Source organism: Streptopelia decaocto (assembly GCF_964273445.1).
Source record: "Streptopelia decaocto genome assembly, chromosome: 13".
Lineage (NCBI taxonomy): Eukaryota > Metazoa > Chordata > Aves > Columbiformes > Columbidae > Streptopelia > Streptopelia decaocto.
In genome coordinates, this window is record NC_138668.1 from 2,955,542 (window position 1) to 2,971,146 (window position 15,605).

General features: G+C 41.2%; 1 protein-coding gene across 1 annotated transcript in view; it reads right to left on the reverse strand.

Moving 5' to 3' along the window:
- Window positions 1–6,819, reverse strand: part of CARD11 (caspase recruitment domain family member 11) — a 44,170-nt gene extending 37,351 nt beyond the window's left edge. Inside the window, exon 1 of the mRNA XM_082064260.1 lies at window positions 6,602–6,819. Within this exon, the coding sequence (XP_081920386.1) occupies window positions 6,602–6,614 (13 nt within the window). The 5' untranslated portion in view covers window positions 6,615–6,819. The remainder of the gene's footprint in view (window positions 1–6,601) is intronic.
- Window positions 6,820–15,605: the final 8,786 nt, after the last annotated feature.

The following is a 15,605-nucleotide window of genomic DNA, read 5'->3' on the forward strand; positions in this document are numbered from 1 at the left end:
AAGTGAGTTAAGTCAGACAAATGGGTCAGACTGAAGGTAGAGAGGACTCAGGATGTCCCGTGAGGACCAAGATAACAGGAACAAACCACCCTCTGCCTTTTCTCATGTTCTTTCCCCACAGTAGCTGAATGTTCAAATTATCCTTTACTCATCCAGTCCCTTTGCGCAGAGGCTGTGCCTAGGTCTGTGCTAATGGCATTAGCTATCTAATAGGTTTGCATCCAATATTTATAATACCACTCTGCCCAAATAGCTTTGGATTTATATACTGTTATCATATTCTAACGATGCAATTGCAATGAGTTTGCATTTTTCTGCATTGCAGAAAAGTGCTACAGGAGCTTGTCATTGAACGCTCAGCCTTCAAAGTGGCATTCAAATTCTGACCACTTCTGCCTTGGACCCACCATTCCCCAGGTGTTCTTTGCAGGTGACAACGCTCGGTCCTTCCCGATACCATATTCTCACATGGCTTCTGAAGCAATTCTCGGGCCAGATGCTGCTCTCCCAGATGTGCAGCCCCAGTTGCTCAGAGACTCTGTGAAGGTGTTGCTGTCAACATCATTTAATCCAGCAAAACCACCTGGATGCCGCTCTCACTCTAGATACGGGCAAGTCACAAAACCATCGTTCTGTATTCTAACACTCCATATGAAAATGCCCAAGTATTGTTTTTCCTTCAGAGAACAGACTTGCAGATTAACAACAAAACAAAACACTGATTCAGTGTTTCCAGCCTTACAGGAAATGTAATATTCCTTCACTTTTTTCCTAACAAGTAAAGCAGAAGAAAAACACTTTTTTTTTCTCTCCTAGCACAAAAGGTTAAATATGTTTTTGTTTCACACGGCACTGATATCTTTCACGGCATAAATTCCAAAAATGAGATAATAAAAGACAGAAGGAAATTAAACCTTCTACAATGAAACTTCTTAGTCTTGGGTCTTCCTGAATAATATGTAACTAGAAAAACAGGAATATGTTACTGGAAGGATGAAACACACCCAAAATCTTCTTAAACAATTAAACAGTGAGATTTATTCTGGCTTGTTTTGGCAGGAACTGTGAAGGCAGATTAGCAGTGTCGTAGCAGAGAAGAGTCTTATCTTAAGCTTGTTTTTTTTCACCAGGAGAAAATCAGCTCAGCAACAGTAAAGAAGTTGGAAGAAATTGATGGAATTCTGTATTTTCAGTGAGTGCAAGTCTTTCGTGAATACATCATTATAAACTCTGAAAAACATATGGAATGGAAACTACCTTGACATGGTGCTCAGGGACATGGTTTAGTGTTGGACTAGGCAGCCTCAGGTTAATGACTGGACTTGATGCTCTTCAAGGATCTTTTCCAACCTAAATGATTCTACGATTCAGAAAAAGTCAGTGATTGGTAAAAGTCACTGGGATTTTAACTGAAATGTTAAAAGTCAAAAGCCTTCAAATGATCTTATAAATGTGATAATCTTTCCGTTCACAATCAAGGAGAAAAGATTGAATCACCAGTCAAATTGTAGTTTGGAAATGAAACGTATTTGGTGTAATCTTTAGACAAAGAGTTGGAGCAACCTTCAGGTGTTTTCCTGGTTTGCTCAGGATTCAGAATTCCCAGAGGGAAACACTTGAAAGGTTTCTTTATTGATGTCTCGAAACCTGGCAGAACTTACTTTTGTGCTCAAATATATTAAACGTGTGTAACAACCTATTAAGCATAGTCATCCTGATTTCAAGTATGGGCACAGCTAGATTAGAAATGTTTATATACATACGGAGCTGTAAAAAATGAAGTGGAAACAATCCATTAACTGCTAATGATCACCATATATGTCCTGCCAGCATACAGCTTTTTCCTCATACGAATGGAAAAAAACCCTTCTCTCATTTTAGATGGAGACCTTATGTTAAATTTACTCTTCAATGACTCAGTTATAACCTGAGGAAAATTTGCCAGCAAACAACCAGCGCTCAGGTGGCCGGTGGGAATCCTTTCTTTGGTTACGACGAAGCCGTATTCCAACTCATAACTGTTATAAAAACCCAGGGCTGCCCATCAGATGCGGGCAAATAACAAGCATCTTTACATAAGGCCAAACTGGCCTCAGGGACCAGAACAAACGTACCCGTTAATACTACACAGTGTTACTTTACACAGACAAATTCACTGAGGCAACAATTACTACAAATAATATCATATACACAGCTGTGTATACATTTATCCTTTTGACAAAACCGGAATGTTATAGCATTTCGTTTGACACCTCTGATAGATTTCCAGTGAGATTTGACAAATTTCTCTTTCCTCTTGAGTTGCTGAACAGATCCCCTGAAGCAGACAGCATTAGAAATAATGCCCCATCCAGCACTGAAGATAAAATAGGTTTTGTGGGACTAACGTAACAAGAATATTCTCTCCACTACATGTTCAGCAGTGATAGCAGACAACGCACAACATGTTGCCAACTTTTGGTGCTATTAGTAACGTAGTTTTATGAGCAGTGAAAAAAACCCTGTGTTCGCCTCTTGTGTGAAAAGTACAAAGGCCTTACCCGCTGGTAAAATGTTAAACGCACTCCCTGTAGATCATTAAGCGCGTGAATTCATGGTACTCGGAAACTATCACCATTCCCAGAGCCCGCCTTTTTGGCAGAAGATGACAAAGGAAGAGAAACATTCAAAATGAAAGTTCAGAAAAGACCTTTATGTTTAACTAAAGTCAGTGTGAAAACCTCCATCCAAGGGATCCCCCAGTGCCCACAGCCAGGACGCACCGATGGGGTTTATGGCACATCTGCCGCTCGGTCAAATTGCAGTTTAAACACTGTCACGGCATCTCCTTCTGCCTGAGAGGAGCAAAAGCGAGAGGGTAAGATGGGGAGAGAACACCGACTAACGAAGTAGAGAGAAAGAGGCTTTTTATCACTCGTTGGATGTGTGCCACCGAGACCAATTATATACATTTGACAGCAACCATTATAATTCCAGAGTCCTTGAACAAATCACAAGCAGAAAGGTTACCTTCCTGAAAATGTTCATTGCCATTAAATAACTGACCCAGACTAGAGGGTGAAGGCAGCACTTAAAGTGTTTGGAGGAAGGGAGGAGACGGAGAATCTTACTACATGTACAACTGAGAAAGCCCCATCATCTGTTCTGAACAAGGAACTGCAGATTCACTGCCGATACTGAATTCTCAGCAAAGCAGACAGTGTTCTGAGAACGCAAATCCTACAGGCAGCAGTGACAAAACAGCCAGGACAAAAACCATTTCTTGTTGATATCAGTGGTGAAACTCCACTAAACTTGGTGAGGTTTCTGGTTTTACCCTCCAGTTTGAAAGTCACAAGGCCTGGTCCCATATTCCTTGTTCTTTTCAGTTTAGATTGCTATGGAGGCTACTCAAAAAGAAAGCTGCCATAGGTCAGATTCCACCAACGGTTACACAACCTTAATGACCACATCTAAGCGAAATGTTTGCATTTGATGAAACGTGCATCTCAATATCAGAGAGAGAGCTGATATATCTGCTATAAAGTGAGCAGCTTGTTCTCAATAATACAGGATTAATATTGGGAGAAATAAGGACCTCTGTAACATCCCCTGTGAGCAACCATTCTATTGATGGAAAATTTCACCAAGAAACAGTATATAAACCAAGGTAAGCTGGTATATCCCATTCAGATTGCTTCAGTATATCCCAGTTATTTGGGATGCATCCTTCTAGAGAAGGTTCGAATTGCCTTTAAACAGATACCTGCAGTCAGATGGTTCTCTTTTTGCCCATGTTGAAAGGTTATTTTTTTCTCTTAATTCAGAGTTAAATCTAATGGGAAGCAACTGTTCACATAAGAACAGGGAGTCAAACATGTTGTTGTGAGTTTCTGTTTTGGGTTTGGCCTCCCAATACAGCAATTCGCTGGGGAGGATGGAAAGTTTCCAGGCTCACATGACTCAAGAAACTAGACACACACCCCCTGAATTTCTGGCTCCAGGTCCCCTCGCAACTTCCACAACGCGACTTTGGCAATGGCCACGTTCAACTCAACAGACAGCAAACGATCATAACGAAAAGGAGGAGGAGGGAGGGAGAGGGAGAGAAGAGATGTTGTCTCAGTCAATTTATTTCTGGGAGATATCAAGGCCTTACAAAAAGAACCAGTAATGAAGGCACAGAACACCGAAAAAAACAAAGCACAAAATCATCATACAAGCTTTGCAGAATGACTAAAGCGAACACAGGAACTTTTCACATCACAAGATGAGCTGTAACAGAGTAAGACAGAGTCATAAAATGACAGCTCTTATTTTATTGTTATAGGCTTGTGGACTTTTCACAAGATCCAAAAGACACAGATATTTTAATGTACCCGCTTCTGTATTCAGAAGAGAATGCTCACAGCCCAAAGGCCACAGTTTGCTAGCTCTGAATCAGAAAGAATGTATTATAATTGCAAACATGAAATTTAAGCTCCTTTCACTCATAGGGAGATGGACAACTTGAGAAAGCAGCACAGGCTGCTAAGAGAATTCTCCCACGTAATAATTCTCTTAGTAATTCAGGTGAGTTTAATATGTGATCCTTATTCAGTCCCCAAAAGCCCACATCAGAACATTCTTAGAAATAAATCTTCAGTCTGAATAGTCCTGCTTAAGAAGGTGAGACTAAAAGGCTTCATCAAAGATATGCACTTCTTTGTCACATCTGGTTCAAAGCTTACAAACTTAAGGAATAATACCGGTTATTGTCTTTGGATGCAGTTTTTAGCCATGCCCAGTCTTGGTGACTCACCAGTATATCTGGTATAAAAGAAATGAGCTGTTGCCATATCCTAGGAGCAGAGTTACTCCCACTACAGCATTAGAGCTGAGAACCTCTGCCTCTGAGATCTGAAATCCCATAGGAATCAACAGGACAAACACTACACCAGCGTCAGACCAGAAGTTCTGCTGTGGGGCAGGAAGATGAAAACTCCACTACGTTTAGTAAAAATGCTTATGATCGCCTGCAATTATTTTTACAGTTTTCCAAAGCCATTTTGTATTTTGCTCTCCCATTTGTGCTCCTCCCTTCAGTCCCATCACTGGGCTCTGACTCTGCTGCAGCCTGCGAACTCTGCAAAGGAAAAAGGAGCTCGAGGCTGCAAAACTTCCTCCGCTTCCCCTACAGGTACTTGGTGGGGATGCTAAGACAGCACAGAGTAAGTCCATATGCATCAGTAGTTCCTCCCAATATGAATGCGACATCAAGATAAAAACAGACAGAGAAACCTGGTGGAGAGTTGCGGTGAGGGCTTAGGAAGGAGTGGGATGATAGAAAGAGAGGGATAGAACACACCAAGTCAGGGGAGGCTGTTTGTGAGTACAGGGGAAGCTATAGTGTGTTATAGGTGTTAAAAATTCTGAGACAGAAAGAAACAGAGACACAGGATGACAGGGGTTATTGGCTGTGAATGACTAAATATGAGTCTGAAAACTGGAAGAAAGCTATGCAAGTAGAAAAGTCTTGTATTTTGGGATGCATCCCCAAACCTGTAAATATGGAAATTCTGCACATGAAAGGGACAGACAGGAGAGAAGAGACAGACAGGAGAGAAGAGACAGACAGGAGAGAAGAGACAGACAGGAGAGAAGGCACAGACAGGAGAGAAGGCACAGACAGGAGAGAAGAGACAGACAGGAGAGAAGGCACAGACAGGAGAGAAGGCACAGACAGGAGAGAAGAGACAGACAGGAGAGAAGGCACAGACAGGAGAGAAGGCACAGACAGGAGAGAAGGCACAGACAGGAGAGAAGGCACAGACAGGAGAGCAGCATGTGTGTGCAAGGACAACCCAGTGCAGAGGCAACACCACTGTGCAAAACTAACTTAGCAGGGCAGCGCTGTGTGCATGAGAAAGCAGATGGAGCAGGGGTGCGTGTGAGCAGGAATAGGAAAGGGGAACACAAGACAGAGAAGGAACTGACAGAGGGGAAGGAGAGAAAAATTAAGACCACGGGGGAGGATGTACAGTCTATTGCACAGGCAAGAAGGAGAAGGCAGAGGAAAAGGAAAGGTATGAACAAGGGGAACATTTGTCACACAGAAAAGAAGCTTGATGAGAAACAGGCATAGAAAGATAGTCAATGATATAATAGGGTTGAGAAAGTAATAAAGCGAGAAGAACAAATTAAAAGAGAAAATAAACAAAAAAAAAAACACAAAGAAGAAAGATTTTATTAGTTAACGGAAAGCGTAAAACCCCAGCGCAGAGATTTAAAGAAAGAGGCTAGTGCACAACACACTACGGGTGGAACCAGAAACTCCCTGGAGACCAGTGCTGCTGATCAGCCCTTTCATCTCCCCGCTCCACACCTCCCATTCAACTCTCCTTCCCAACGCACACTTGCTGTAACAACACGTCTGCACCTCCAGCTGCAGCCCGTTCACCCCACCGAACCCTGAGCTCCAAGCGTCCGCGCACGCAAAGTACAACCAGAGCTGCTGAGGGCGAGGAAGGCGCGAATGCAACTGTTTTCAGAGAAACACGCTCTTGAAAATGAGCACAAAGCAGGTGAAAGTGGAACTCGCGGTGATTAGACAAGTGCTGTCCCAGCCAGCCGCTTTCCTTACCTTGGGCGCTCATGAGTGACCGGGCGCTCTTGCTGCAGCTGCTGCAGGCTCCAGCTCCCTACGTTGCCTCCATGCAACTGCCAGTGTCTCTGCGGGACTCGTAGAGAGGTTATTTGTGCTCTGCAGGTGTGGAAAATAAAGGAAACACAAGGAGCAAAACACCCCCTGGCCTCTAAAGCGCTAAAAGTTTAGGGAGCATCAGGAACGAAGGAAGCGAGCGCACTGGTGTCGGAACGAGCAAAGAGCAACACAGAAAGTAAGAAAAAGTGTGTCAGAGGCTGGGAGGGGCGGAGAAGGAAAATGCAAAGATCTGACAGGAAACCAGACTATAAATCTGCTTAGGGTTTTAAAAAAAACACATTTGTGCTCCCCAGCGGTACAGCCTGTTTGCAAATGACTCTGCACGCAGGTGACAGCAGAGCCCCGACGAACCACCGTAAGCAAATAAAGAGGCACTTCTGCCCCTTCCCCAGGAAGAGCAGCCGGCGCAGGCGGCAGCACCACAAGAGTGGCTCACACAGAGAAAAATATGTGGTCTCCTCTGTCTCCCTTCCAGTTCTCTGGACTTTCAGTGCATGTTTCCCTCGGGCAGAAGGGGACGTGCTGAATTGCAGCCTTCCCGGTGCTGTGCCGCTCCGACCACAAAGCAGCAGCTCTTGCTTCTCAGTGCTCGTGGTGGCCTCAAAGCATCAGGAATGACAAAGGAAAGGACTGAACAGAACAGAGTTTCAAGAACAACACTTCCAGGCAAAAGGAGTTGGGGGTTTTCCCAAGATTTCAAAGGATTTTCAAGAAAACATCAATTTTAATAATAGTTGCTTTTGTTAAAAATTAGTCAACTTGGTTTACTATAATGCAATTATTAGATTATTTTATAGTTGACTGATGCTTTAAACTCTATATTTTCCAAAGGGAGTCTCTGCTGACCTAAAGAAGCATCTTGTATTGATTTAATGCTTTGAAGCCTCACTGGAATCAGCAATAGGTCTGGTGGTTAGAAGAAAGCAACTATATACATATGTGCACTGGTATGTTTTTATCTTGTGAGAGAAACTAATAGGAAAAAAAGAAACACTGGTAATAATCAACATAAATGACTGATAACAGATAATTCAGGAATGTGGGAAGGAAAAAGCATGATGATAGTGATGGAGCCAGAGAATGGGAAAGGAAAAAATAGTTGTTAGAAAATAAAGAAAAGCAAAACGAATGGAAAGTAAGTATAAAAGTACAGTGGAAAAATTATCAAAGGATACAGCAGCGTCAAAGACAACAGAACGGAGGAAGTGAGATGATAAGGTGAAAAGAAGAAATGTAAGGGAGAAAATAAGGCTCAAAGTATTATTACAATAACACTCAAAAGTGTTCTTATCAAAATGAAAACCTGACCCCTGTGAAAATCCTGAGGGAGCAGAATGTATTCCAGGCCGCAAAACGGGCAGGGCAGCTCTGCTCTGATTCTCCCTTATCATTCCTGTAATTTCAGGTTTGCGCCTCTAGCTGGACTGTGGAGGGCCCAAGCTGAGCCATAAGGACAATATTGGAAGAGATTCCAGTTCTCTAAATCAAGAGCTCAAAGCCTAAGGCGGGCAGGAGTTTCTCTCTCCCACTGAGCAACAGCAGAACATGCTATGCTCCTACCATTCATTTTCCAAGGAGGACTATCCTGTTATGTGCTACTTATTATCTTGAGCAACTTCACTAAAATTCGCCTTTGAACACACTTGCAAGCTGCATGTGACAAGGTGCAGGACTCTTCTTGCTTTGAGCAGCCAAAACTCTGTCCAGGTAACACCTGCCCAGGTGAGGTTCTGCGGTTCCTGACCGGGGGGGAAGGCGGGGAATATTGTGAGATAGAGCTATATAAGAACCCAGGCCTGCAGCGATTCCATCAAAACCGCTAGAAGTTATTTCTGAGCCAGCTTTCTGCAGCTTTCACAGAGGAAGCTGGTTCGTGTCTGCAGCAGAGGAACCATTTTCGGCACAAGCAGCGGAATGAACTCTGCTGGCAGGGGCTTTGTGGCTTCGCTTCCATTTAAAAACCACAGCTCTCCCACACGCAGCTCCTAACCTGAAAGGAAAAACATGCTAGAACCTCAAGTCCAAACTCATTGAGGCTCGTTAGAGCTTTTTCCTTCTGCCCTTAATTTCTTCAGCAAATAGGATATCAGACAGCAGACTATAAAACTCCCCTCCGGAGTCAAGCAAGGCGTTGGGTATCATTTGTTCCTGCTTCTGCTTTTGTTTTGCTTGATTACCAACAGCTTTCAAGAAGCACAATAACTGTTTTCAAGAAGATCTCACATTTCGCTGGGCCTAAAGTGACGCTGAAAAAAGGACACATGGAAGTTTGGGTAAACTGTCTTTTGTTATTTTTTGTGTTTAATAAAAAAAAAGTCTACTGGAACTGTTAGTTTAGCTAAGCTGCCCAGTTTTCATTTATTATGGCTTCTCAGTCTTCTTTCACTAAACCTGATACAGGAAACAATAATTGCCCCAAGGCTGGCAAAGAAACTGCCCTCATGGGACGGTCACCTGGCGGGACCCGTCTGGTGTGTTTGTTGTCTCCGTCTTTCAAAGAGACTTGAGAAGAGCTGAGCACGTTTAGTTCCTTCCAGTTGCTCCAATTCTGCACGATCTGAGCCCTGATGGCAAAACCTGAATAGCAAGTGCGTTTTAAGCCCTTTGATGATGCTGTAACTTCCCTCCCCTACTTTGGGATCCCTGCCAAAAAGTCAGCGAAGTTTCAAGGTTATTCTATTGTTCTATTCGGGTGACCAACCAGCAGAGAAGACTTCGGCATCTTAGAAATCCCTCCACGTTCTTGCTGGCCTCCTAAGTATTTTGCTCAGAGCGATTTTCATACCACAGCGTTGTTATTTGGGTCTAGAGGGAAAGTTTCTCTTTCTGTCTGTCCCACAGGATTTATATAAAGTTTGTGGAAGGTTCTCCTTGTACACCATGGCATCCTATAGAATGCCTTTTGCAGAGCTGATTCATCGCCACTCGGGAGGACAGGCCATAACTCAGAAATGAAGCTGCTAGATAGCTTTAAATAGTTGAAGAGCTGGGAAAAAAAAGCAGCATTTGGAAGCCGAGAAACACTAAACTGTCCAGGTCTTTATCTGCTGCTCCTTTTCTTCCGTTCCCTTTTTCCCCCCAGAGAGCCATCCCAGCCCATGAGGAGACTGCCCTTGACTCCTTATTAATCTAACAGTCCTGAAAATCCCTGGGTACCAGAAAGGCATTTCACAAACTAGTGATTTGAGAATTAATATATTGCAGTTCTCCTGCAAGCCTGAGCGCAGTAGCATCATATATATCGGTAACACCACCTCTCCAACTCTTGAGCAAGAGAAAAAGAAGTATTAACTATTTTTTCCATGTTTTACATATTTTATATTATCAGCCTTGCTTAACTATCCTTAGAGACTATCATTCTTACTTATTGATGCTCACGATTTATCATTTTTCTCTGGAGATCTGACTTGCAGAACAGCAGTATTTCCCTATTCAATTCACCAGCCTGTGGATAAGCAGCTGTTAGTGTTCATCTGCCTTTTCTAGGCATTAATATTAAAAAAAATGCCCCTTGATCTTAAAAAGTGACACAAGGCAGGGTTTCTTTAACACCTTTGGGGGTAATGGTTTAAATCCAGCAGGGAAATGTTCTCATCTGTAGGTTTATCATACACATTTAAACAGCGTTTCAATTGCCTGAACTATGAAATAAGATGACAGCCGAACATATATCAGTGGGGTAAGAGAGAGTATAAAACTCTCCCTTTCATTTGACAGCGGTGGGGCTTACGTATTTTTGCACAAAACGTACAGTCTCTGTTGAGTTCGATAGTATTATGGGACTTATCTGTGTCAGCTGTCAGCATATTCACCCTCTTTTCTCATGGAAAAGTTCAGTTCAAATCCACTGCAGGAGCTGGATTCACAACCCAAGCACAAGGGATATTAAGTCCCCTCTTCTGAAGCAAAAACCCAGATCAGTTTTGCTGCTTCTTGGGGCCAAAGGGGATGAAGCTCCAGACTCCATGATGCTCTTTCCACATAAGTCAGAGTTAAGATAGTGATTTACTCCCACCGTTCTCTTTTCATTACACATATATTATGCATCAAAACTTGGTATGAGCCACAGCTCAGGTTCTTATGCTTTTAATTGTATGTCCATAGGGCTTAAAATCCAAGGGTCTTTAAACTTAAACAGTTTCACAGCAACCAATGAGTTAGATATTCATATCCATACTCAACAGATGATGAGATGAAGTATTGGGGAGATAAGCAATATATACATTCCCCCTTGAAAGTGATATAAATTTTTTCACATAGTTCAATTGTTAAGAAATTCTTATGGACTGCTTAAAAAAATTGGCCAAAAGTTTAAAAAAATCAAGGCAAATACTTATAGTATTTTTTTTTAAATAAAGGGGATCAGGAGATAATTAAATCACTGTTACTGCAAAAAGCTTCAGAGTTCAGATCATTGTCACTAGAAAATATACTGAAATAATTTTAGTTCTGCGAGTTTTCTTAACATTTTTCTAAATAGATTAATCAGTCCCGTATCTCATCCTTTGCTTAAAACACAAGGCCATCTTTCCCCACTTATGCAACAGTGACACTGTCAATATGTATTCTCATTATTAGACTGTGGGGATTTAACGTATGTGGAATCTAAAGGATAATCTATCAAACCTGAAATTTAGTAGATGCAAGGAGAAGCAAGCTACTTATTCTTGCTTGTTTTAAATTGGAAAGTTTCTTGTCTTCTGTATAGGTCAACATTTACTCTAATTAAAAATATCTGTGTATTTTTAATAGAGACAAATTGAAAACAGCTGCAGAGTTTTAATGGCTTGCATTCTTCAACATTTCCTCCCTTTTTATTCTGTGCGGCCTCCTGAAAAGGTCAGGAGGAAAACTTGTGCTAAGTGCTGTGCTCACAGAGACAATACATCTCACAGATAAAATAATATTAGGGTGAATTAATACTATAAATGATGCAATACCTAAAAAGAAAAGTTATATATTAATCCGCATAGTTTGAAGGGTAAGGGGATGGTTAAATATCCAGTGAATGCAGCACAGACCTGGAAGTTCAGGACTTTTTAACTGCCAGGTTAACTTTACAGGTCTTATACAGATATCCTGTGTGATTCACATAATCTAAGGGTTCTTCACTTTACTCATCTGTAAAGAGAACCATGACATCTTCGAACTTGAAACTGTTATATAAAAGAGATGTGTCAAAACCAGAACATGAAACCCCCCCCACGTGAGCATATCATGAGTAAATGTTACAAAACCAAGAATTACTATATTGAGTCAAACCAAAGATCCATCTCTGGCAGAGAACAGAAACTGTACCTTCCCAAAGCTGGAAGCTGAACCCGTCCTTGAGTACAAACACCTCTCTTGTAAAGAAACGACTGCAGGAAGGTGAGTTGGTTCATTACAGAGGAGATGTGGGTGAGGTTATGGAACAGGAATTTGCCAAAAGGATCTTGGGCTAAGTCAGTAATTTGACGGAAAAGTTACCACAGAGCAGAGGTCAGACTGAGGTATTACCATGTTGTTACGTCCTACTTCTCTTTATAGTTTCTTTAAAATAGAACAAGGTTCAGCCAACATCATACGCATGGGAATTCTACCAAAACAGCAATGATCATTTTTGAAGGCAGAGGTTTGAGAGGCAGGTTATGAACATAAGATGTGTTCCAAGTGTAGAAGAGCTCTTAAAATGCATAAAAACAGTGGTCATATATCACTGAAGATTTTACATATGTGAGATTAAGCATAGCCATAAAACTATATGACTATATGAATACCTGGTTTTGAATTTTTAATACTTTTACTTGAAACAGTGGTATAGATTTCCAAAAGCGACGCTTTGACACTGCATGACAACTCTGTTTTAGAATATTAAATACTTTTACATCTATATATAGGACTTTCATTTCACTTCATTCCGATACTCATATACCCACACACATCACAGGCCATAAACTTTGTAATAAACAGTAATCCACTTGTCATTCATGAAGTGACTTCTGATTCACCAGATGTAATTAAATGCAGATACCACATATCAAAATAAGTAATGGAAATGAAATTAATTTAAGCATACATAGGCCAACTCTAGGGTTTTGTCTATAGAGCCAAACCGCCACAATTTTAACAGTTTCTTAAGTTTATTACATTAATAGCTAATGATCTCTAATAAAACTGAAGTCTGGTTTTTATGAGACATTACGCTAATTGCCTGGTTCAATGTGTAAATTACCTGAGTCTTGTGTAAAACTCCCAAGACCACTGCTGAGCTCACGGACCCCTATCCATTCACAGGAGCACATCTATGTTCTATTTTGTATTTAGGAGGGGAAAAACATAGAGATGGACACAGTTCCTTCATATAAGACTTTAAATAAATACATTTGTCTAAAATTTACAGCAGTGCACAATGTCCTTTAAGAGTCTAAAATGTTTTGGATAAAAAAAAGCAGCAATATTGTCTATTTCTGAAAAGGCATCAAATTATGCATTTATCCTACTTCAGCTCACCAAAATATGAAACACTCTTTAGAAACTTTTAGGCTTAAACTTCCAGTGAGTACAACCCATAAATTTTAAGAAACACCAGTAACTCCTAAATTGGAGTTTCAGTGAGACAAAGCAGCGATAACTTTAGGAGTATTGACAGAAAGAGAGAACTACCATTTTATACAAGGATTTAGGGAATTATATATTCCCCTTGCAACTACATCAAATTCTTATCCTTACTTGATGAAACAAACTATGTTCTATATTCTATCATGGATCTGTTGAGCTCATTCTCTGCTCCAATATAACTGAGGAATTTAACTGTTACACTAATCCTGAAGATTTATCCACAATGAAATAGTTCTTTCTCAGAATATACCACCATAGAGTCTTTTACCAATTACATACCTGTTGTTAAAGAATTGCCTTCCTTTCTTCTGAACAGAAGTCATGTGTGTATTATACCACAGGTTGTTGTATTCCTCTGATCATGAAAAATGAATGTGTGTGAGTGTATTTGCTTTCACTATATTCAACAGCTCACTAATAGGTGATTCAATGGGGTTTTTTAGCATCATTCACTTACCAAACAAGACAGGAAACTTTCTTCCCGAGCGGTCAGTAATCCATTTCCAGCTGCGCCAGCTTCCCAGGGAACTAAGACAAGTGTTTGAACAATATTGCGGTTTGGTCTTGAGAGATTAACAAATTGATGATAGGTTGTCATGAAGGCTGCGAGCTAAACTACTCAGAAAAGTATCAGTCTGGAACACTAGGGAATTGGTTTCCTGGTAAGATCTCTCTGAAATCTGTGCCCTGTGCTGTTGTTATAGAGCCTGGCTGGTGACTGCTAGATATACGATGCTCATAAAATGTTGGAAGAGGAGTTGAAACACAGAATCTGATGTTTTTCTCTGGCTTTTTGTTTTCAAAATTGTTGGTTTGGTTTTGGTTTTAATATAAAAAAAATATTTCAGTAATAGTACATTCTGAAATTAAGTGCTTATTATTTCCAATATGGGAATTAATTAAAAAGTAAGTAAATAAACAGGAAATATAGGCTGTTGCCTGAGGCAATGACAGGGAACTGTTGTCACGCGTGTGGCTGGGGGTTAGAGCCCAGCAGAGCTCAAGCAGCTCAGGGTCACCTTGCAGGACGCACAACGTGAAGTCCTCACCTGGTGCTTTGACCATGAGGAGGCAACAGGAGTGGGAAGGGTCCAACGGGAAGGAAACGAAAGGTCTGCGTTTCGGAGAGGCTGGAACCCTTTACACTAATGCTTTCTTTAGTTCTGCTTGCCAGAGATGGGAACGAGACAGATGGCAGAACCGTGACCAGCTTTGAAACTGAAACAAACTGCACAAACCCCGCGCGAGCGCCAGCAGGTGCCCTCCCAGGAGCCCCCCGAAACAAGCAGTGGGTGAGTAAATGGCTGGATCTGAGTCCAGCTTTGTCCAGCAACATATTTTTGGTCATCTCTTTAACATGTGTCTGGATTTCTTGAACGTTTGTGGCTTTGTTAAAATTACACCTCACTGGAGAATCCCTGTGCGCTTTTAAAAGTCGCATATTTAAAGTGTGCTGTAGTACAAGCAAAATTAACTTGGGTAAATAATATCCTACTGTAATAGTGAGCATACAGAAAACATTCTCTGCACAGAGGGTTAACCCAACACATGACAGTAACAAACAGACAGCAATTTTCTGAAATCTAATGAAGGATGAGAAGGACAGTGGGTAATCCTCCCTACTACGGTATAAATCCCATTTGATTTATTTTTTAGTACAGATCTAGAATATGTTTCACATTTGGACACAGCCTGTGTATGGAAATACAAACAAAGTAACTAGGTAATAATGTAGTAAATAGACAGGATTTGGAGACAAGATGAGTAGTGAAGATGAGTCCATGAATTCCAGAAAACTCTTCATAGAGGCAAATGCACCAGCCATTAGCAGCCAGCAGATGGAGATACGCGGGGCCAAAAGTCATAGGTCTCCAAAGTTCTGAAGAGATGAGCAAACAAAAATAAAATCAATGGAAAAGGAAGGGTAGCAAAATTGTCTTATAACTATTTCATACATACAGAACACTGTTGTGGTCCAAAGACTGTACAGGAGTCTGTGGCCTAAGACCTGCAGGAGAAATACTGTGGTACGTGATGGCTTCATAGAGAAGAATAGAGAGGACAGCAAGGAAGAAGAGAGAGTTCTAAATATGGAATCTATACGGGGTCAAAAAATCATACGTGAATACTGCATTCAGGATGAGGAAAGCAAAAGGGCAGAATGGAAAAGTAAACCTTGGACATAGAGTATTGGTGGAACGGGTTGCTGAGCAGGTGCAGAAGAACCAGTAATGATGAAAGTACAAACATGCAGACAATGGGGGAGATTTTGTACTGGTTTCTTGAAACAAGCCAGGAATTAGTTCATTTTTCTGAAGACAGC